General features: G+C 27.7%; 1 protein-coding gene across 3 annotated transcripts in view; it reads right to left on the bottom strand.

The window, feature by feature from the left end:
* Nucleotides 1-23500, bottom strand: part of LOC107442615 (gamma-aminobutyric acid receptor subunit beta-like) — a 299717-nt gene that overhangs the window by 5004 nt on the left and 271213 nt on the right. The window contains exon 8 of one of the 3 annotated variants that reach the window (XM_016056223.3): nucleotides 19893-22835. The exons of the other annotated variants lie outside the window; for them this stretch is intronic. Within the exon in view, the coding sequence (XP_015911709.1) occupies nucleotides 22605-22835 (231 nt within the window). The 3' untranslated portion in view covers nucleotides 19893-22604. Of the gene's footprint in view, nucleotides 1-19892; nucleotides 22836-23500 lie in introns of those variants that run through there. 3 annotated transcript variants of the gene reach the window in all.

Here is a 23500-nt window from a genome sequence, read left to right as displayed (position 1 = left end):
TTTTGGATGCTTCGATGATTCTGAAAAGGCAACGAAGTTTGATTGTTTTGGAAGTTGATTTTCTAAAAATTAACATTTAGCTATCGCATGGCTTCATTTTTTAGCATAGTTTTTTACTATTTTAAGCTATTTAAGAATTTTCCTTTTGAGCTTATTGGTTAGCTTGACCAAGGTAAATGTAATAATTCGGTAATGTTACTGTCTCAATTTGACTTTTTGAAAAAGAAAAATATTAATTAACTTTCTCTTATGGGAGTGTTAACAATTTAAATGTGTTCTCAATGCGAAAGTTTAAAAAAATATTGGATCTGTATAATTTTTTTAAACTTAAACAAACTCTTCGTAATGTACTTTATACAAAACATAAACAACTTTATTCAGTTCTACTTGGAAGTTCCATATAGTTTGAGTCGCTAAGTATCTTTATAATGAATCTTTCAAATGATCTAAAATTTTTAAAAAAAGTGTAAATACTTTCATATATGGGGCATCCGTGTTATAATAGCAACATACATATTTCTCAGATACACGAATCTAATAATAAAATGTAATTCATGTTCACATCTTTCTTTGGACGTTCATAAGTGAAACCTATTCTCCAGAGAGGAAGTTCCTGCTTCTAAACCAAGCTATAGACGTTCGTGACATTCGGAATGTATTGGAGATTTTGATGGTTTTGAGTAGGCAATGGAGTGTGATTGTTTTGGAAGTTGATCTTCTAAAAGTTGTCCCAAAGCTATCTCGTGGCCACGTTTCTTAGCATCGTTTTTTATTTCGAGCCATTTAAGAATTTTCATTTTGAACTGATACTTCTGAAGCTGATTGAATCAGATCGATAAAGTGGTAGGGAAAAAAAATAAACCTTTTTCTTCCCATGTACAATGGAAAATATTTTTTCCCGTTTTTGGCTTTTTGTTCTCCTTTTTTCCACTTCAAACGTTCTCACGAGAATGGAACGTTTAACTCCTCCCTTTTTGAATAACGACTTTATTTTTTACCGTTTTTCTCAGAAAGCTTAACTATTTTCTAAAAATATTGTTGTCGCTTCTCTTTGTTTCTTTCGAAAGAAACTTTTTACTTACATTTTGGGATTAAAGATAAAAAGACAGGAAAAGAGGAATGTGACTATTCATGGTACATGATAAAGAGACAAATTTAAATTTTTAATATCTTTCGTTTTATTTTTTATTAGTTTTGCAAAGATTAAAACACTCGAATGCAATTGATTGGAAACTATTTGATGATTATTCTTTGCGAAAAGGATCTGAAGTTTTATATCTGTCTTAAATTGGTGATTGATTTTTCGTTTGTTGTTCTTTTTCTTCTGGCATAGAAAAGATAATGCTACGTTATTAAGTTTTCTTTTTATCAACGAAATTTGTTCTTAGAATCTGGAAATTGCTTTCTTTGCAAAAACTTCTTATCACATTTAAACAGGAGCAAAAAATTACGATTTAAAACCCGTAACTAGAGAATAGATTCTTGAAATCTGCTTTTTCTAATTCAGAGAACTAGGAATGAATTATTTTTTTGCTGTAGTTACTAACAGAATTTGGTTATCTTGTTGTCTTAAGATTAATAACTAAGAAAAAAATTAAACTGCCGATTTCCACATCAATTATATTACAATAAAATGCACAATGCGAGATATTAGGAGCGTCAAATTTCAGAATATTAATTAAAGCTTAAAAAAAAGGTTAAGTTGGCGTACAGCGAATTCTTATCAAAAAGCTGCAGTTGATGCAAGTTGCTTCATGGTAACAAAGAAATTTTATTGTATAAATCGTCAATTATAAACGGGTCAGAGGTGCCATTATGGTTGATCCTTGACTACTTACTACTTATCAAAACTAATAATTTTACATTATATTAGTTAACAGTATTCAGCGTCTCACTCTGTTTTCATTTATTTCATGTTCACCCTGGCCTACATTTCACCAGGAAAATGTTCGAGATCTCATTTTGATAAATCTGGGAAACAATTTTTTTCGTTTTCTGTTGCATGAGAATTTTTAATAGAACATTTCCTCATCGTTGATTTCAAATATACGATCGGTTTCTACCTTCAAGTTATATGTTTTTTTAAATGACATTTTTAGTATGTTTTTTGACCAAATGTTCAAGCTTAAAAACATTATACGCATCAAGGGGTCATGTACATGTTGCGAAAAGCTTTTAGGGGAGCTGGGGGATTTCATCAGGATTAAAATTGCATAGGAACCCATATCTGGAAGCATTATTATACGCCGCTAGAGGCGCTTTTCCATTTATGAACGATTACTCCGCATACTTCTGAACAGTTCAGAATAGGGGGAGAGCCCCTAGCCGCGTATGACTACTTTTCTGTACATATGTTCCTATGCAATTTTAATTCTGAAGATGTGTCTGAACTCCTCCACTTACGCGAGCGACCTCTTTGTATAGATAACGTTTTGAAACTTTCGACCAAAAATAAACTAAAAATGTCATTTTTCTAAACAAAATCTGATTTGAAATCCTCACACCCGAATTAGGCAGGATCAGCATTTGTATAAACGCAACAAAAAAATTCGTTTCCCAGTGAAATCTTTTCTAAACACTCTCCAAAAATGTAAAATTTTTTTGGGCAGTCTGCACAGTAAAAAATTTTTCAAACTGAGTACGTTTAGGTCCTATATATTAGGTCCTATGTATACATGCATCTTATGAATAATGGCAAATTTTAAATTTGGAATTGTTTCTTTACATTTTAATCATTCTTTTAAATTTACCATTTTCCTTAGGTTAGAAAACAAATAACTAACTGTCTAGATATGATAGGTATATAAATCATGTTGAATCATGTGAATCATGATGAATCATGTTTTAAAATATGCGAAAATAGCTTTGTTTCAGTTTCTTTTTAAAGTCTTAAATAATAAAACAAGCATGTGCCAGAAGCACAATCGACTTGTTCTAAAATTTAAGCTGTGCCCCAGGTTTAGTTTCTTTAAAAAAAAAAACTACAGATTTTAAGTCACTTTAGTTCAGGCAAGATTTTAAAATTCAATGTAAAGAATAAAAGAATGGTTGTGAAAAGAAGGGTAGAGTAAAATGTAACCGAAAGCAAATTGAGTTCCTTTAGGGAAAAGGCTTTTAAATTTAAAACATCCTATTTTTTAATTTCATTTAAATGAATATTATTGTCTAAGTATGAGTAAATGTGAGCGAAAGAAAATACACTGTAAAAAATTCCTGATTTAATTACAACAATAAGTACCGGCACTTATGGTGAATCATCCGTAAAACTCATTTTATCGTAAAATCTATTTTTACTGTAAAATATTATACCGTAATTTTTACAGTAATATTTATTAAATTGAAGTGATTCAGTGATTTTGCTGTAATTATTACCGTAAAAATTACGCTATATCAGATTGTTTGTTCCGTAACACGTTCCTGTAAAAACGGATTTTTTAGTAAAATGTACCGGGACATGATTGCCGGTATTTTTTACCGTAATTTGATCCCGAAATTTTTAGTGTAAGTCTGATAAGAAAGAAAATTTAAATTTAGTATTTTAAAGTATTTAAAAAGTATCCAAAACGAACAATACAATATGGGATAGAACTCGTTATAAGTTCATTTTTGAAACTGATAACCACTTTTAAAAATTCGTGGTGGTCAAAATTATTTCTGTAAATCCTGAATACCTGATTAGTAATAAGGAAACCAAAATATTTGTTATTTAACTGGAAGATTAAATTTATATATTTATTCAATGGAAATTAAAATAATTTTTTTTTGTCAAAAAAATTGAAGGAATTTTATTTTATTCTTAATGTTAAGTTAAGACAATTTATTGATCGGTAACTGTCGTTTGCATTATTTAGTTGCAACTTATTGGGATTAATTTTATTTGATATTAATTTAAAGTATTTATAGTTGGTAACAACACAAACATAAGAACAAAAAAGAATTTATAGTAATATATTATTTAAAACAAAAAAAATATATCCATGATGAAAACGAAAAATATTATAAATATTTTTGCTAAAATTGCCACCCGTTGGAATAATGTTAATCGGTTGACAAAAAACCCCTCAATAGGTTATTATTAATTTGGGGATTAATTTTATGTTAATTTGGAGATTAATTGATGGGATTAATTTTATCTGCTATTAATTTAGAATACTTATAGTTGACACCAAAAATATCACGCATGAACTGAAGAATAAAAAAGAATTTCTAGGTAAGCTATTATTCGAAATGATAAAACTATACTCCTGAAGAAAAAGAAAATATTATAAATACTGGTACTGAAATTAAAATTTTAAAACGTTTAAGCTCCATTAACTGTTGATACAGACAATTAATAAAAAAGATATAATTATAGTTTAATATTAATTTAGAACTACTTCCAACTTTTGTCTTCAATAATATAATTTAAATCCTACATTTTATGAGGATTACTACTAAGTACTTTAAGTACTTTTTTAAACTGGAGGGGAGGTATAAAGATTTTTGAAATCAAGAGACTCAAAAAACTCAAAATTATAAACTGATTTAATTGTTTTTAATACCTTAGCACTATTGCTTATATTTCAATTAAGGTTAAAACTATTTTCAGAAATTCTTCCTGATCCTATTGTGAATCTTATAAATAAGATTTTCCTAATTTATAATCAGTTTTCTTCAGATTGCTGTATACTCCATTAATTATTAATAATATATTAATAAAGTTTTGAACATTAATTTGTTTATAAGTGAAATTGCTATTAAGTTCTTTTGGGATAAGCCTGTTACGTATAAAATAATTTTCAAATAATGTCAAAGTTATTGCTACATTTTCAGTAGTGGTAATTGAGAATTTTGCTAAAGGATCTTTAATATTTTTAATATCAAAATTAATTATGAGGTTCTCACCATCAAGTTAATGTCCTTACCTTTAAATAATTTATTTTGTTTGCTATTGTTTTCAAAATCTTTAAAATAATATTTCCCTTCCATTGGTCTGCACTTCTGAAGGATAATTAAATGACATTTTTAGTATAAATTCATCGAGATCATTTTTTAAATTACTTATGATTTTAGATAAGGAATTGGGAGCGAAGGTTTGAATTTTGATTCAATAAGCATTAGCTCTTTAAATTAATCACATATAATGACATTCAAATTTCTGGTAACAACATGATTTAGATAAGTGTCATAAATTGGCATCAGTGCTATGGTTATAGTGCTATAGTTGAAAAAAAGCGTTGAACCATATTTTCCAAGAAAAGGATAAAGCGATTTAGATTGAGAAATGATGAATTAGATTTTAAATTTCTCGCATTGCAAACTTACAAATCTAAAACTCGCATTAATGATTTGAAACTGGAAGACATTTTGAAACAACTGTAATTTATATCCAAAAGGAAAAAGAACAATTTCGCAGAAAAGCTGTCTCATGAATTAAAATATAACTAATGAACAATGCATGAAAAATATTTATTAACTTTTCCCTTGAGAGCTACGCTTAAGATAATTTTTGATGTAGTCAAACTGAGTTGGGCAATTGTGGTTCCTCAACTTTGTTTTGTAGAAAATAATTGATTGATTTCTTGTAAATGATTGATTTTCAATCAATTGAATGCTTGTTATAACAACAAAGTAGGGCAATATTTGATTACCAGCAGTCGATTACTTGCAATTGTGATTTCAAGCAATAGTAAGTCACAAATAATTCAATTCGTAAATATAAGTAATTAGAAAATTATGGTTGCAATTCTAATAATATTGTGCAAATAATTATTGTTAAAATTGAAATCATAGTTACAAGTAACCATGAATATAAATGTCATTAAAATTAAAGTAAATATGATCACATTAGTAATAAAAGTTTTAAGTATTCATAATCACTATAAGTAATCATAACATTGTTACAAGTAATAATGATTGCAATATTAATCATAATCATATATATTCCTGATTACAATATTAATCACAGGTAATCATAATTGAAATATTAATCACACTTACAAGTATTAAGTATTGCAATGTTAATCAGAATTAGAAGTAATCATGATTGCATTTGTAAATCTAAATAAAAATGATCAAAATCTTTAGTTATGATTACAAGTAATGACTGATTAATGATTAAAGTAATTATGATTATACATAATCTTTATTGCTACTTTTGATGTAGCTTTATGAGATATTTCCCAGTGAACAGAAATATGTTGTTTCTCCAAGATGAAAATCATGGAGAATACTTGTAATAATGTAATATTAGTAATTGTTACTTGTATTAAAGATTAATATTTTAATTATGATCACTTATTACACTTAATATTATGATTACTTTGAATTAAAATTACAATGCGTTATTAAAATAATTGGGCAACTAGTTTTTAATTACGCGTTATTATACGATGGATAAATTTCTATTTATTATATCCCAAAGTTAAATGAGGTGCTCTTTTTAATAAAATATTGGCGAATCATTAAATTAACAATTTTGAATGATGGAAAATGAATTAAAAGTCATTATTTGAAGTTACGAAAAATAAATTTATAAAGTAAATGATTGAAAATAAGTAGCTACAAAATTGGTTCATTTTTTAATACCATAATACACAATGCTGTTAAATCGAAACATTTTATACATTACTTATTTTTGAAAGAACTTTTGAATCAAAATTTTTAATCAAAAGAAATAAAAAGTTGTTAAAATAAAATCGATAAATACAAAGGTTTATTGTTTTCAGATTTAAACGATCGAGTTCAAACAATTGCTTAATTTCCATCGTTTAAATTCAATTTCCGTTACTAGATGGCGATAACCGAAGCATTGTGATTTCTGAAGGATAAGATGAAAAGCGATTTAGTCGTATTTGGCTGTCAAACATTCTGCAATATTGTAAATACGTTGTCAAACTAGAAGTTAGAGGTAATTTGTATTAAATCCTTAGAATTCGAACACGCGGGTAATCTATTCATTCCTACTAAATTGAAACTCAATTTGCTACATTTGCATGAATTTTGCATTAATCTATTGAAGACTTTAATGTTAGCTTTTTTAAAACTAATTAAATTTCGTACATATAATTTGCTAAATACGATACAAAATTAAATGCCTTGTAGTATTTATTTTTATTATCGAAATTGCGATCAGAAAATACGTATCATAAAAATCTTTTATAGACATTTTTTTTAAAAAGAATAATATTTGAGTTATTGTATTCAAAAAGGGCTTCAGTCTTAGTATTTTTTAGGGAATTCTAAAAAGAAACCAAGTTTCTGTTTTTCTTATCAGTATGAAAAATCTGAGAAAAAATTATGTTTATGGTGCAGAGCCCAGATCACAAACTTAATTTTTCAGATTTTTCGTTTTGATAGAAGAAGCAGGAAATAGTTTTCTTTTTAGTTTTCTAGAAAAATAGTTAACAAGACTAAAATTCTTTCTAGAACAAAGCAATTCATTTAAAAAAAATAGTTAGAAATTTTTTAGTGTCGGCTTTGAAATCAGTATAAAATACGTTTTGAGTGGTATTTTGAAATAACATATTTTTTAAAAATGTTTAAAAAGAACTATTATTAGAACTTAGAACAATAAGTCTATGATTTTTTTTATAACTTTCAACGCGATATTGGTAATTTTAATTTAAACAAAGGTCGTGCTTTTAATTACCTTACTTTTAATTAAGTAAATTTTATTTTCGCGTCTTTTGATTATTTTTTGAAATGATAGAAGAAGCAGAAAATATTTTTTTTTTAGTTTTCTTGAAAAATGGTTAGCAAGATTGAAATACTTATTGGAATAAAGCAATTCATTTAATAAAAATAGTTCAAAGTTATTTTTTTAGTGTCTGTTTTGAAATTGCTATAGAAAGGTTTTGAGTAATAATTTAAAATAACGTATCTTTTAGAAACGTTTAAAAAGTACTGTTTTTAAAATAATAATAAGTTAAGTGATTTTTTTTATAGATTTCAAGTCGATATTGGTAATTTCAGTTTAAGCAATGTTCGTGATTTTTAATTACTAGAAAAATCAAGTGAGGGATATTAAGATAAAATTTGTCTTGTCACATCTTGCACTGCTCTGTTCATTCATTTTCGACTAATGCAGGGGGGGGGGAAACTGCTTCAAAAACTACAAAAAGTGGTGGCAAATTGTTTGTCATTCTTCCATTTCAGTCGACTTTCTGTTTTTAAGAGACATTGATTCTTTACCGATACTTTATGCTAATTGATATCACAATTATTATCAGAAATATCGATAGAATTAGGAAATTTGGTCTCGAATATTATCTAATTTTGGCATAGCTGTTTGTAATGTTGTGATAAGTAATTTGATGAAAATAGTGCAAAAGGAAACAAAATCTATTATTGTTAAAGGGATGATTTTGCAGGAAATCCACAAAGTCTCGCTCTGATGTTTAAAATCTAACTTTTCTGTCATCGTGATCTTTGTGTACAAGAAATAAACGAGGAGTTTCGTCTTCCTCCATTTCTTTAACACTAGGTTTACGGACGTTTCTTATATACCTATCACTACGAACACGCGTAAATTTGACGTATGAAAGAATACATATAATTGTGATTTTTAATTTAATAAATTCAATTAAGTAGATTTTTAACAGCCACTATTTCTAAATATTTCGTTGGCTTATATAATTCACCATTTTATATTTTCAAAATGTACATAGCTGTTATTTACCATTTTTTTAATTACTTTGGTGTGTCCGGAGCAGTTGGCATCTCTGCACTGAGAAAACAATGTATTTGTATTCTATAAGAAAAAAATGAAGTTATGAGATATACATTTATGAAATATTCTAGTATTTTATGTTTCTGTATCATTCTGCTTTTGTTCTTTTTATTATTGCTTATCGGCAACAGTTGTTCATCGCTTGTTTTATTTGAGATTACGATATCGGATAACGAATCGAAGTATTATCGGTACATTTCTAATTATTATTGATGTGATAATTCCTTTTTTACTCAAAATTTTGTCTAAATTATGATCGCGTCAAATTGACGCATATCCGTAGACATAGGTAGACCACATAGAGAATTTCATTATTTCAACGCTTTTGAGGAAAATAGCCTTCAATATATATTCACTTCGATCAATGGTTAAAAGTCATTACAAGAGATAAAGTAAAAATTCAAACGGGTTTTATAATTTTCCTTACAAAACTCGAAATGCGTCAAAATGACGCGTCCCGTAAACCTAGTGTTAAAAAACTGAAAACAAAAGTGCTGAATAATGCAGATAATATTAAATAAACAGCATAAAGCTGAAGTAAATATTTCTATTTAGAAGCTACAGATTATAAATATAAATATAATAACTAAGATTCTTTTTGCAGGAAATCTACAAAGTCTCGCTCTGATACTTAAAAGTTAACTATTTTATTATTATGATCTTAGTCTTTCTGTACAAGAAATAAAAAAAGGAATTTCGTCTTCCTCTATTTCTTTAAAAAACTAAAAACAAAGGTACTTGCTTATGTCGATAATATTAAATAAATAACATAAAGCTGAAGTGAATATTTCTATTTAGAAGTTGCAGACTATAAATATAAGCATTAACCCTTTTGCGCCGACTGTCACAAATTCGTGCAGCATAAAACCGTATCAATGAGGGTAAAAAGATAAAACTGCCAATCAAAGTATTTCTTTAGCAATTTATTTGTGGGCGGAGTTATAATTAATTGATTTATTTAATTCACCATTACTTTGTTCAAAATAAAACTATTTAGTTATACTTTGAATTAGCATTGATTATATATATGATTAAACTAACAATAATTAAAGTAAAAGCAAAGTAAGTCTGTCAAATTAGCAACGATTAAATTTAAGTTACCATTTTTTATTTAATTACAACTTGATTCTGATATTGTACGAATGCTTTTCTGAATCACCCGTCCCCAAGGGGTTAAGACACATTTTGACTTAAAATTTCTAACTCGGAAATAGTTAACAATAGTTGGCTTCGATTGGAGTGAATTGGTAAATGATGGTTTCGCCGGAAATCTGCAAAGTCTCGTTCTGATGATTAAAAGCTAACTATTTTATTATTATGATCTTAGTCCTTCTGTACAAGAAATAAAAAAAGGAATCTCGTCGTCCTCTATTTCTTTAAAAAACTAAAAACAAAGGTACTTGCTTATGTAGATAATATTAAATAAATAACATAAAGCTGAAGGGAATATTTCTATTAAGAAGTTACAGACTATAAATACAATCTTTAAGACACTTTTGACTTAAAATTTCCAACTCGGAAATGGTTAACAATAGTTGGCTTCGAGTGGAGTGAATTGGTAAATGATGGTTTTGCAGGAAATCCACAAAGTCTCGCTCTGATGTTTAAAAGCTAGCTTTTTTGTCATTGTGATTTTAGTCTTTGTGTACAAGAAATAAAAGAGGAATTTCGTCTTCCTCCATTTCTTTAAAAAAACTGAAAACAAAAGTACTGGATAATGGAGATGAACAAAAAAAACGAAGTGTATTTGATGGCAAATGAAGGCTATCGTAATCTACATTATTTGACAAAAAGAATGAAAAAAACTATTTCACTTTCTGCAAAAAATGCTTCAAGCAGCACCAAAAGAATAATCAAACTATAAGAAATAGTGAAGTGTACTGTGTCATTCAAAATGGATTTTTATTCTGGGCGAATGAAGGAATATGCTACTTTAAATAAATTTGCATAATAAAAGAGGGAGATTTAGCGAAAATGGCATTTTGGCATACGTCACAAAATTCTAAAGTGGGGTTATTTTAATAGAAACTCCAAGATGAGAAAAATTTAGGTGAATCTTAAAGTCTTACTTTGAATTTCACTAACGCTTGTTTTCTTATTTATGTTTTAAGCTCATTAACTTTTTTTTAAAAAAAATTAAGAAAAAAAGAGAATGAAAAATATATATTTAACTCTTTGTTACTTAATAATGAGATGATGCTATAGAATGTCCTAATGCTAGAGTTTTCTCATCTAAAAGTAATTTCGCGCTTTTACGAAATGCTTTTTATCAGGATTTCTAAGAAAAATGTCTTGGTATTGAAATTACTGAAATCAGATTTAGAGCTTGAGTTTAAGTTATAACTTAAAGCTTGAAAGTTATAATCTTTTTAAACATGTGTAGTTAAAAAACGTGAAATGTAAATCATTTCCATTACCTAAACCCAGCTATCGGCAATTTTTGATTCAAGATCTTCACTTATCCCCGTTTAATCTGCTGACCTAACTCTCAAATCAAGCAAATCCAAAGTTTGCCGACCGTTAGGATTAGCAATTGTTGTCCGACTAGGACTGAAAGCCTATACGTACCAAAACAGAAATAAGAAAAAACTGGTACGAAAGGCATTTCATTGTCGCAATGTTTTCGAGAAACATCAAATTTCGGTAACTACCGAGATTTTTCTTACAATTTCAGCATACATATGAAATTGCTTCTTTCCTGAGAAAAGTAGATGGTGAATAGTTTGAAGAAGAGAATTGATTTACTCCTCTCGAAAACAAGTTAAAACTGAAATGGTTTTACTGCCAGCCTTTTTTTCTTTTCCGCCTTGCTTTAACCCTTTCGCGCCGACTGTCAGAAATACGTGCCAGCATAAAACCATATCAATCAGGGTAAAAAGATAAAACTAGTAACCAAAGTAGTTCTTTATCAGTTTATTTGTGGGCGGGGTTTTAATTGTTTGATTTATTTAATTCACCATTACTTTAGTTCAAAATAAAATTATTTCGTTATAATTTGAACTAATATTGATTTGATTTCATATATGATTAGCACGTTCACGCCAGGGTGACCCACCGGTGGGTCACGCTAGATTTTCTCATCTTGGAGGTGCACCGGAGTAAAAACTGCTAACAAATAAATTTCATTTTTTTGTTTTTTTCCGGGAATAATCAAAATCCATAACTACCAATTGTTTTTAACGGATGCAATTTTTATATTTAATTGCTTCTTCGCCGTGGTAAATTTTCTTACCGTGAATTGTTATTGTTGAGAATAGATTAACTCCTCCTGAATATTATCTAATATTCAAAATAGTTCTTCTACCAGTATTTTCTCTTTTCCCGTACCAGTATTTTCACTTTTCCCGGCGTGAACGTGTTAAACTAACAATAATTAAAGTAAAAGCAAAGTAAATCTGTCAAATTTGCATCGCCTACATTTAAGCTACCGTTTTTTATTTATTTACATTCTGATTCTGATTTTGTACGAATGCTTTTATGAATCACCCGTCCCCAAGGGGTTAATCCTCATGTGTCCCGAACACTACTATTTCAATAATGAAAAAAAAAATGCTTTAGTTGAATTTAGTGGATATTTTCTTCTCTTAACAACCACTTTAGTAGTGAAGCGGCAATATACAATCATAGTTTTAAAATTTCTCAAGGTTTTTAGGCCCCACAAGGGGGCCTTTTACCTTTTTATAGTGACTTATTGAAGCATGTTTCTTATTCACAATGTCTCAATATTCGGTCTCAAATAAACTTTTTTTTATTAATATATAGTGGTAGACAGAATTAACTTTTTCTGTAATATAAATGCTAATAACAGGGATACTACAGGCGACTAAAAGTGTAAAAAGTGGTGATTAATAAAATCAAAAACCTTCTAATAGGGAATAAAATTTACAACTTTTTCTAACATATTTATTTCAGTTTACTTATTGAAGCTGAAAACAAATATTGTTGTCAGCCTAAGTATGAGTAACTTACAATATATGCCATGGTAGTAGTTAAGAATGAATAATTAAATTAATTAAATAAGGAAAAAAAAAAGAGTTTTTACCACTTTTTGCATTTTTATTAGCTTGTGGCATCCTTGTAATAACAAAACAACGAGCAATCACGTGAGACGTGGGAGGTTAGCATTTAAAGGGGAAAATAAAAGACAATTTTTCTCCTCCATATATTGTTGCTCCATCTATTTACACGGGGAAGTTGGTTTTACTATGAGCAGAAAAATGCAGCTTGAAATACGGCTCTCTACGTAACTGCCAGTAGATTAAAATTGCTGTTAATGATCTGTACAGTTTAAAAAGTTCACCTTAAACACCAAAAAAAGTTTTATCAATTTAATAAATTTTGAAATATATTATGTTCTTAAATTTAAATGCCACATCTGCAAAATATTAAGAAAATATTAGCAATAATAATTCATTATAATAATTAAATTTTTTTATAGCTTTTAAATGAAAAAATAGTAGCATGTTATACATTTTAATTTGAGAAAATTTGTTATTTAACCCTTTCGCGCCGACTGTCACAAATACGTGCCAGCATAAAATAATTTAATAGAATAATTAATGTTTTAATAGAATAAGATAAAATAATTTAATAGAATAATTAACGTTTTAATAGAATAAATATTTACTGGCTAACTATGTTTTTTCATTGATTTACAACCACACTTCTCTTATAACTTCAGGAAACTAAGAAAGTTCTGCCATTTTACGATAAGATGGTCTGCAAAAGCAGCTATGGCATGTATTTATTTGCATAATGTCTCTTCTAGACAAGTTTATACAACATTCTTCCCCAAGAAAGTTTCATAGACTTCGCTTCGGGCTTTAAATCTGTAAAGGGTTTAATAATGTTTGAAATTAGAACATTTGTTGAGGGCGTTTGTTTAACGAGATGAATTTAAACAATTGTAGTTAACTACATCAAAGCTTTTATACTTGGACACAAATTATAGGAGTATAAAACGTAACGCAAAATACACTTTTGTGAATTATCTCGAAAAAGTTACATAGTATAGATGAGCTACTGCCTGACGAAACTACTAAGTGATAACAAATACAAAGTTGCTAACTGCATACTTGCCAACTCTTACGGTTTTCCCGGAAAATGTGATTTTTATATTTAATGTGGTGAAAAAATTTATTGAATCACATTTTATTCCTCATTAAATGAGTAGGACTTAAAAATGCTTTTGACTACCATTACATTTGAATAATTTATTTGAATAATTTAAACCTATACATGATGGGCTTGCCAGGTCTCTGATAGTGTTTCTAGTTGTTGGCTAAATTTTTAAGAAACACTAACATACAATTTCAAGTTAATTGGCTTTACCGTACCATTTGGAAAACACTTTTTCGAAAAGCTTGAAAGTTGGCAAGTATGCAACTACTAAGGAATGCACTTGGAAAAAATTAAGGAGTGGTAGTATTACTAACATAATTTTTTGTAATATTATGTTTGTATTTACCAGAATATTTTATTTTCCATAGGTAAATCTATGTAGATCAGAAGGTGGTAGATATGAAAATTTATTTCGTTACTGGAAACTGATATTGAAATAATTTTTCATCTTCTTTATGATCAAATTGATGCAGTTATTATTTTTTCCATGTGCGTAGGAACTTTTGGAATGTCCTTCGCTTTTTTTTATTTTTATGTTTAAAGTGGTAATGAGACTTAAAAATTCTTTTAAATTCGTAGACTTATAAAATTAACTTAAAATGATTATGACTACCTCTGTACGCAAATGAATCAATCATATAATCAAAACAAGTTTTGGAAATGATGGTGAGATCAAGTACAAGCAAATCTAGAAATCGCTTGCAGCTAATTCTTCCGGAATTTTTGGAAGACTTCTTTTTTTTTCCAATTTAAATCTTGGATTTATAAATTTAATTTAGAATTACTTTAAAACCTATTGCAGATGAATAAATCAAACATTTATATAAATGAACGATAATTGATACAATGATACCTTTAGGCTCTGGCAAAATATAAAAATAGCAGACAATATTTAAGTTATTAAATCAGACTTAAAAATGTACTTTCTCTGAATAAACGCACTTTTTTTCGAATATTCGAATTTTTTACCCCCGAAATATAGGGGGTAGCCACATTTAGGGACATTTACTCACAATAGCTTGATTAGGAGAGGAGTCCTAAGTTTGGTCCAAAGTTTTGTTATTGTTAATTTTATTTTTTACTCATTTCTCCATATTTCAAAACTTTTGTAGCGAATTTAAAATTTTTTTCACACAATTTTCCCACAAAATTTGTTTTTTGGAATTGCATTTTTTAAAATTATGTGAAAATTGTTAACCTTACATTTCAAAATTTTTTCGACTATTATCACGCCGGGGTGACCCACCGGAGGGTCACGCTAGATTGTCTCATCGGGCAGCGCACCGGAGTAAAAACTGGTAACAAATAAATTAATTTTTTTAGTTTTTTTCCGGGAATAATAAAAATCCATAACTACCAATTGTTTTTAACGGATGCAATTTTAATATTGAATTGCTTCTTCGCCGTGATAAATTTCCTTACAGTGAATTGTTATAGTTGAGAATAGATTAACTCCTCCCGAATATTATCTAATATTGAAATAGTTCTTCTACCAGTATTTTCTCTTTTCCGTCCCGCTTTCAGGCGCAACACCCGGCGTGAACGTGTTAAATAAAATAGTAAAAATAATAAATATTTACAAAAAATTATTTTTTGCAAGTAATTTATTTTGGATAAGCGAATTTCAGAATTGCGTGAAATTTTTTTTAAAAATTCGCTTAAAAAGTTCCCTAAATACACGAAATATTCAAAAAAGTAAAATTAACTTTAAGGGGTTCAGGATTTAGACTGCCTTCCTTTTTAAATCATTATAATAATATTTACCAGATTGTGACTAATTCCCATATTTAAATGTTAAAAATCCAAATCCGCCAAAAAAATGGGCTGTTCATTCAGAAAATATACCTTTTATTTGTCTGATTTTGTAACTTAAAATATCGTCTGCTCCAATTATTTAGTACATTTGAGGTCACGCCTTCGAACCTTTAAGATTGGATCCTAGAAAGTGAAGATTCAATCATTAGATTAAAAGATATTCATCCCTTTTTTATTTTGCCCACTGTACGCACGATGACTATAATTCTTATGATTCTTTTTCACTCCGGATTTTCTGTCCAGTATAGGAATGCGAATAAATTTAGTATCTATCACAATAAAACCTTTAATGCTGTTTTGAAATAACCCATCTACCCATTTCTTGAAATATTAAGTGGTAGTTGATAGAAGAATATATAAACTTCTTTTAAATAGGAACCTATTACCTGTTAATAAATAGGAACCACATCGCTACATTCAAATGAATTCAAGCGCTAATAGACTAATATTTAGAATTCAGGTCAATAGTTTTAAAATCTATAAATAGATTTATTTTGATTTGTAAATACTTTTTTTGTAGATAGGAGTCAGTTAAAATATTTAGTTTCCTCAAATTTTTATACTAAATACAAATAGATTTGTTTTGATTGGCAATTACTTTGTTTGTGGATAAGAGATAGTTAAAATATTTAGTTTCCTCAAATTTTTATACTAAATATAAATAGATTTGTTATGATTTGCAACTACTTCTTTTGCAGATAAGAGTTAGTTAAAATATTATGTTCCTGATATTTTTATACTACATATAAATAGATTTGTTTTGATTTGAAACTATTTTTTTTGTGGATAAGAGTTATTTAAAATATTTAGTTTCCTCAAATTTTATACTACATATATAAATAGATTTGTTTTGATTTGTAACTACTTTTTTGTGGATAAGAGTTAGTTAAAATATTTAGTTTCCTCAAATTTTATACTACATATATAAATCAATTTGTTTTGATTTGTAACTACTTTTTTGTGGATAAGAGTTAGTTAAAATATTTAGTTTCCTCAAATTTTTATGCTACATATAAATAAATTTGTTTTGATTTGCAACTACTTTTTTTGTGGATACGAGTTAGTTAAAATATTATGTTCCTCAAATTGTTATACTACTTTCCGGACTGTTCAAGCAATGAAAATGGATAATTTTTTTTTTTTTTTAAATGAATGCATGCCAATTTACTTCGCTTTGTAAGGAAATTTCAGATGAAGCAAAATTTGTGTTTTAATATTTGGTTCTCTGTTTTGTAAATTTAACAGAACTTTTTTTTATCACAATTAGAATGTTAAAAACTACTGTGTTTAATAATCAATTACTATGCAATATTTTGTTGAAAGTGACGAATTTAAAATTAACTCGTTAATGTCCAATGATGCCGTTTAAGGTAGTGTTTTTTTTAATAAAAAGTAAGAAATGTACTGAGGAAAAAAGCATGGCCAAAACTACCAGAATATGGTTAAATTTACCGTGTTTGTGATTCCATGGAAACACCAAAAAGCACGATAATTTTTACTGAAGAGTTTTGGAAATGATTTTGGTAAAAGCAACAGTAAAATATGGTTTTATAATCTGTGATAAAAGTTTACAAATGTGATAAAATTTGGTAATTTTATCATGGTAATTTAGAGTATGGCATAAAAACCATTTTTTTTCGATTAAATTTGCTTTTTAATTTTGCATTTTCTACTAAATGAGTAGAAATAAGAAGTATGGCTTTGAAAACTAGAATTTTCAGTAAATCGTTACAGTGTAAACGTAGACATTACTAAATGAATGGTTTAAATACTGTATGCTTTGGTTTTATTTTCCAGAACTATGTTCTTTTTATTACTTATTTATATATTTTTAACAAGAAATGTCCTTACTATATAGAATGGTAATTTTAGCAGAATTTTTTTCTCCGTGGGAAATAGTTTTCTATATTCAATGAGTTGGGTTCAGTTGATTTTCCGTCAAAATCAGTATTAAGTAAATATACTTTTATTTTTTGTTTTGCATTTGTTTTTGATGTGTTCCTAGAATGCAAGAACATTAAACAAATCTCAATTAATCAAACCTAAGTTAATCAAACCTCAATCAGTTAATTAGAGTAAATAATAATATTTGTAGAGTTGGTATGGAAGAAGAAACTTGATAAATTTAATTTGATGAGAAAAATACTTTTATTTTATGGCACTTGTGGGAGAAATGATTGTTATTTCATTTTTGAAGTTTCTAAACCTTATATAATTCGTATAGCATCTGAAGCATAGTAACTATTGGAAGTTTCTTAGACTTTCATAAGTTGTATTGTATCTGAAGCTTGGTATCATAACAATATGAAATTCCTAAGTCTTTCATAATATGTATTATATCATAACCACAGTATCATAACTTTTTATAAACTACAGTCGTACAATAATAGCGTTGTAATTTTTGTTAGAAATACTTAAACATAATTTGCTTTGTTTGAAATGGATAACTGCATTTCTGTAGCTGAAGTAGTAATTGTCAAAGGTATTAATGAAGATCGGGTCCTAAAACTTGGCATCATAATTATTTAAAGTATATAAATTTGTATTATATGTCTGAACTACAGTGTTATAAGTTTTGAAATCTCTAAGCCTTTCATAATTTGTATTATATCTGAGCCACAGTATCATAATTTCTTGTAAACTACAGTCGTACAATAATAGCGTTGTAATTTTTGTTAGAAATACTTAAACATAATTTGCTTTGCTTGAAATGGATAACTGCACTTCTATAGTTGAAGTAGTAATTGTCAAAGGTATTAATGAAGATCGGGTCCTAAAACTTGGTATCATAATTATTTAAAGTATATAAATTTGTGTTATATGTCTGAACTACAGTGTTATAAGTTTTGAAATTTCTAAGCCTTTCATAATTTGTATTATATCTGAACCACAGTATCATAACTTTTTGTAAAATACAGTCGCACAATTATAACTTTTTGATTTTTCTTTGAAATACTTATAATTTGCTTTGTTTGGAACTTTAACACTGCATTTCTGTAGTTGAAAGTTCTGTAGTTGTAAATGTCAAAGTGTTTTAAGGAACAAACACAATTTTTTCAGAAATGTTTTATTAAAATGCTAATTATCATAAAGTAAAATGTTTTCTACTGAGAATATAGCATAATATCTCTCATAAAACTGAAATTTATCTAAATCAATTCTTTAAAGCTAACTAAATACAAAACTTTTAAAATCTAAATACTCATTCCCTGCGACAACAATAAAAATTACGATTCATAGAGGCGATCGCTTTCCTAATGCTGTTTTGAGATGCTCGTTTTCTTTTCTTTTAAAACTAGTTATCTTTAAAAAAAATTGATGAACAAAAATAACTTCTTCCTTTGTTCCTTTTAATTATTTCAGTTAACAAAAACATTGTATTGAATATTTTCGTCATGGCATAAAAATTGATTTGAATTTATATTTCAGTGGTCAATAGACTGTTCTGTTGGTTCTAGCATGCTATTGCTACAATCTTGATACAAGTTATTTTCCTTCAATAGAAACTTCAAAGAAAACTTTCGTTGACATGCCTTATTGTGTAAAGTTCTTGTGATATGTTTAGAACTAATTGCATCACGTGATTGATGGTACACAGTGATCAAGAAAAAGACATGAAAAGATACAAAGTTACAATAGGGTAATTAACCTTCCACTAGGCACGCTATTGTATACTTTTTTTCTCTAAAAATTCTTACTTTTAAATAAGACTAATGAACATCCGTATTTGTATATTGAATACTATTCTTTGTCACTTGAAAGCTCTAGAGTTTCATTTTATAAAATGTAGTTTCGTAGTTCGACTTAATCTTTGAAAACCAGGTTGCATTTTGTTTCTTTTAGACTCAAACTGACTGAAATACACTGATTTCTACTGAACTGCAAAAAATACCATATCAAATTACGGTAAAAAGTACTGCCTCTCAGGATGCCAGCACTTTTTACTGAAAAATGCATTTTTACCGTTAAATTTTACGGAACAAAAAATGTGATATACCGTAATTTTCTAATACAATAAGTAATATTTACTGTAAAATCACTGAATCGCAGTAATTAAATAAATATTACTATAAAAATTACGGTATAAAATTTTACTGTAAAAATGAATTTTACGGTAAAATAGATATTACGGATGTTGTAGTCAGGATGCCAGTATTTTTCACCGTAATTTGATTCAGAATTTTTTTTAACTGTATATTTAGATTTTACTTCATAATGAAGTTAAAATTGTAACAGTTGTAAAGTATTTTTCATTTTGATTATAGCGCTATTCGCTATTACAAATTTATTTGAGATTTTTCTAAAAATATTTATGCTATATGTAACATTCTTTTTGGTGGTTTTTTCTCAAAGGTAGAAATTTTAGTCAAAGAAACTTTTTCTATAAAAACTGTTCCAGTGAACCTAAATTTTGGTATGTATATTCTTTATATTGTATAGAATGATTTAATGATATCATTTTTCTAAATACTTAATCCAAACATTTTTCACAATATAATTGCGATTCTTTTTTGCTGATATTTCAGAAATCCTCGTACATTTCTAAACTAATATTTTCTAAGAAATTTCCATTTAATACCTTTAAAAAAATAATAAAATTAATCAAAAGTGTAAACTTATTTCTAGAAAAAAATATCAAGTTTGCCAAATTTTAGTAATTGCTTCTTAATTATAATGCCTTCTAGCAGCACGAGTATAAGGACTAAGCCGCGTTAAGTGACCCTCTTAAAGTAGGATGCAAGGGCAGTGACAACCGCTATTTGACAAATTAAAAAAGACAGACTGTCTTATAAAAATGTGGAATGAACAAAATAATAATATTAAGAAAATGATTTCGAGTTCAATGAAGAGGAAAATAAGGGACATCTAACGAAAGGAATACAGAAAACTAATAATGCGATAGCGAAAAAAAGAAAAGAACTACGTACAGTAATTATATTAAAGGTACAATTATTTATATTAAACTACATGCAATATAAATTAAAGTTTGAAAAGAAAACAGGAAAGTTTCTAAAACTTCAACGGAAGAAAATCAAGAACACTCAACGAATGGAATATTGAAATCTACTAATTCGATAGCGAAAAAGAAAGAAAATAAGAACTAGGCACGTTTTATTGCTTTATGTTAAATTATATGTAATGCAAATTAAGGTTCAGAAAAAAAAAGTTTCTGAATTTATGGATAAGAAAATCAAGGACACGTATGAAAGGGAATGCGGAAAACTAATAGTACGATAGCGAAAAAAAGAAAATAACTAGGTATGTTTCATAGTTTTATATTAAATTATATGTAATTCAAATTAAGGTTTAGAAAGAAAAATAAAAGTTTCAGAATTTTATGAAGAAGAAAATCAAGGACATCTAACGAATAGAGGACTAAAAACTAATAATTTGACTACGGAAAAAAATAACTAGGCACTTTTTATTGCTTTATATTAAATTATATGCAATACAAAATAAGGTTCAGAAAAAAATTCTGTAAGAGTTTCTGAATTTATGAAGAAGAAAATCAAGGACACCTAACGAAAGGAATACTGAAAACTAATATTTCGCAAGCGAAAAAATAGAAAATAACTAGCCACGCTTATATTATAGTATTTGTGATACGTTCTATATATTAAATATGTAACACAAATTAAGGTTTAGAAAGAAAACATAAAAGTTTCTGAATTTAATGAAGAAGAAAATCAAGGACACTTAACAAATGGAATACTGAAAACTAATATTTCCATAGCGAAAAAAAAGAGAAATATATAGGCACGTTTTATTGTTTTATATTAAATTGTATGCAATATAAATTAAGGTTAAAAAATAAAAAATAAATGCTCTTGAATTTTATGGAGAAGAAAGTAAAAGACACATAGTAAAAAATTCCGGGTCAAATTCCGGTATAAAGTACCGGCACTTTAGTTGAAATATATCCATAAAATCTATTTTTACCTTAAAATATTGCAAAGCAATTTTTACAGTAATATTTATTTAATTAGAGGAATTCAGTGAATTTGCTGTAATTATTATTGTAAAAGTTACAGTATATAAGGATTTTTGTTCTGTAACTTGTTCCGGTAAAATTGGATTTTACGTAAAAAGTACCGGCACCCTGAGTACCGATACTTTAGAAGTTAAAATAACCTAGAGCACCTGTATATTTTACAGTAATTTAATCTGGAATTCTTTGGAGTACACCTAACGAATGGGATACTAAAAGCTAATTCAGGAATAAAGAAAAAACCTGTTTGTTTTCCATTAACTTACTGGAATTATAAAAATAAGTAGCAATAAGTAAATTTGCTAAGAAATTGCAATTGAGCAAGTTAAGATGACTCCCGTTAGCATGCCTAGTGAAAGGTTAAAGAAAATGATGCAGTTTGGTAAACAGCTTTCATCTACGTCAACAATATATTTCTCCAATATTTAACACAACAAGAAAATGCTCTAAAATACACGTAAGTAACAATCTAAAAAGGAGCATCAGCGCTCTTAGAAAATATTTGTTCGTACCATAATGGCTTGTCTTGAATGTCATGCAGAAAATATCTAAAATATTGGAACAACTTCGGGAAGTGCTCAGGTAGCAACTATGATTGGAATTAACTCACTTTTAACATAGATTTTCAACCTTCATATCATGATCTAGGGCTAAAATGTAGCTTATAATTTAACATGCCTGGAATCTATGTGCAGTTAAATATGTCAAACTCTATATTTCATATTTATATTCTATTTCAATAATAAACCACTCTTTACACAGTCACTTTAATACACAATCCTGAATCCAATCATCAAAAAAATTCCCCACGGAAGTTGCAGTTTCTGTTAGTGTCTAAGCTTGTAACATCTTTCTATTGTTCCATTTAGGCCAAGTTGGCGAGAAAAGAAATTTGCATGTCTTTAGAATGATATCATCTGGCATTATTGTTCTTTTTAAAAAAATTGTATTGTCTCACTATGAAAGCAATCAATTAACTACTAAATTTTCACTATCCCCCAATGTATCACTTATGTGAAGATATATGATCCAATACATCATATTGAACGAAACAAAACACACAGGAAATAAAAGTCGAGAATATTTATCGATGTCACTTGGACTAACTCCACACATTTTGTTGGTATTTTTTCCAAACAGGGCTTCCAGTTCTGGTGGTACAGTGACTTGAGCATCTGGAATCTTCTTCAGTCGAATATCCTGAAGCAGATAGAGAATACTACCAATTACTTTTCTCTTTAAAAATATCTTCGATTACTGCTTTGTCAAAAATTTCAGAAACCCATGTATTGGAAGTTTTAATTCTTATTTATCTCGATCAGGTTTAACCAGAAACTTTCTTCAACTTTGATGAAAAGAAATAAAAAGAATTTAGAAGGGAAAAACTTTTCCTCAAACAAGAGCTAGTCTTTTTTTTAAAACTAAATTATTTTGTATTTTCTGAAAAAAAAACTATTTTTTATCGACGTCATACTTAAAATTATTTTTTTAATTAAATTAGTTTGTATTTTCAAAAAAAACAAAACAATTTCTTTATCGACGTCATGTTTGAAATTATTTTTTTAATGAAATTAGTTTGCATTTGTGAAAAAAAACTTTTTTTATCGATATCATTTTTGAAATTAATTTTTTTAATAAACTAAACATATGTTTCAAATTAAAATTGTTTTACAAAAATTACACGTAACAGTCTTTTGCATTTACATTTAAAAAATGAAAAATAAACCCTATTTTAAAGAAATATTAATTTTAAAATAAAGATAACATTTCGTCTTTCGTCAAAATTTTCCTGTACTTTCACTGGTGAATCAAAGAGTTTTAGTGGATAGAGAACATTAAATTTTCGTTAGAATACAAATAGAATT

Source organism: Parasteatoda tepidariorum, chromosome X2 (assembly GCF_043381705.1).
Source record: "Parasteatoda tepidariorum isolate YZ-2023 chromosome X2, CAS_Ptep_4.0, whole genome shotgun sequence".
NCBI classification, from domain to species: domain Eukaryota; kingdom Metazoa; phylum Arthropoda; class Arachnida; order Araneae; family Theridiidae; genus Parasteatoda; species Parasteatoda tepidariorum.
This window is presented reverse-complemented; position numbering and strand designations above follow the sequence as displayed.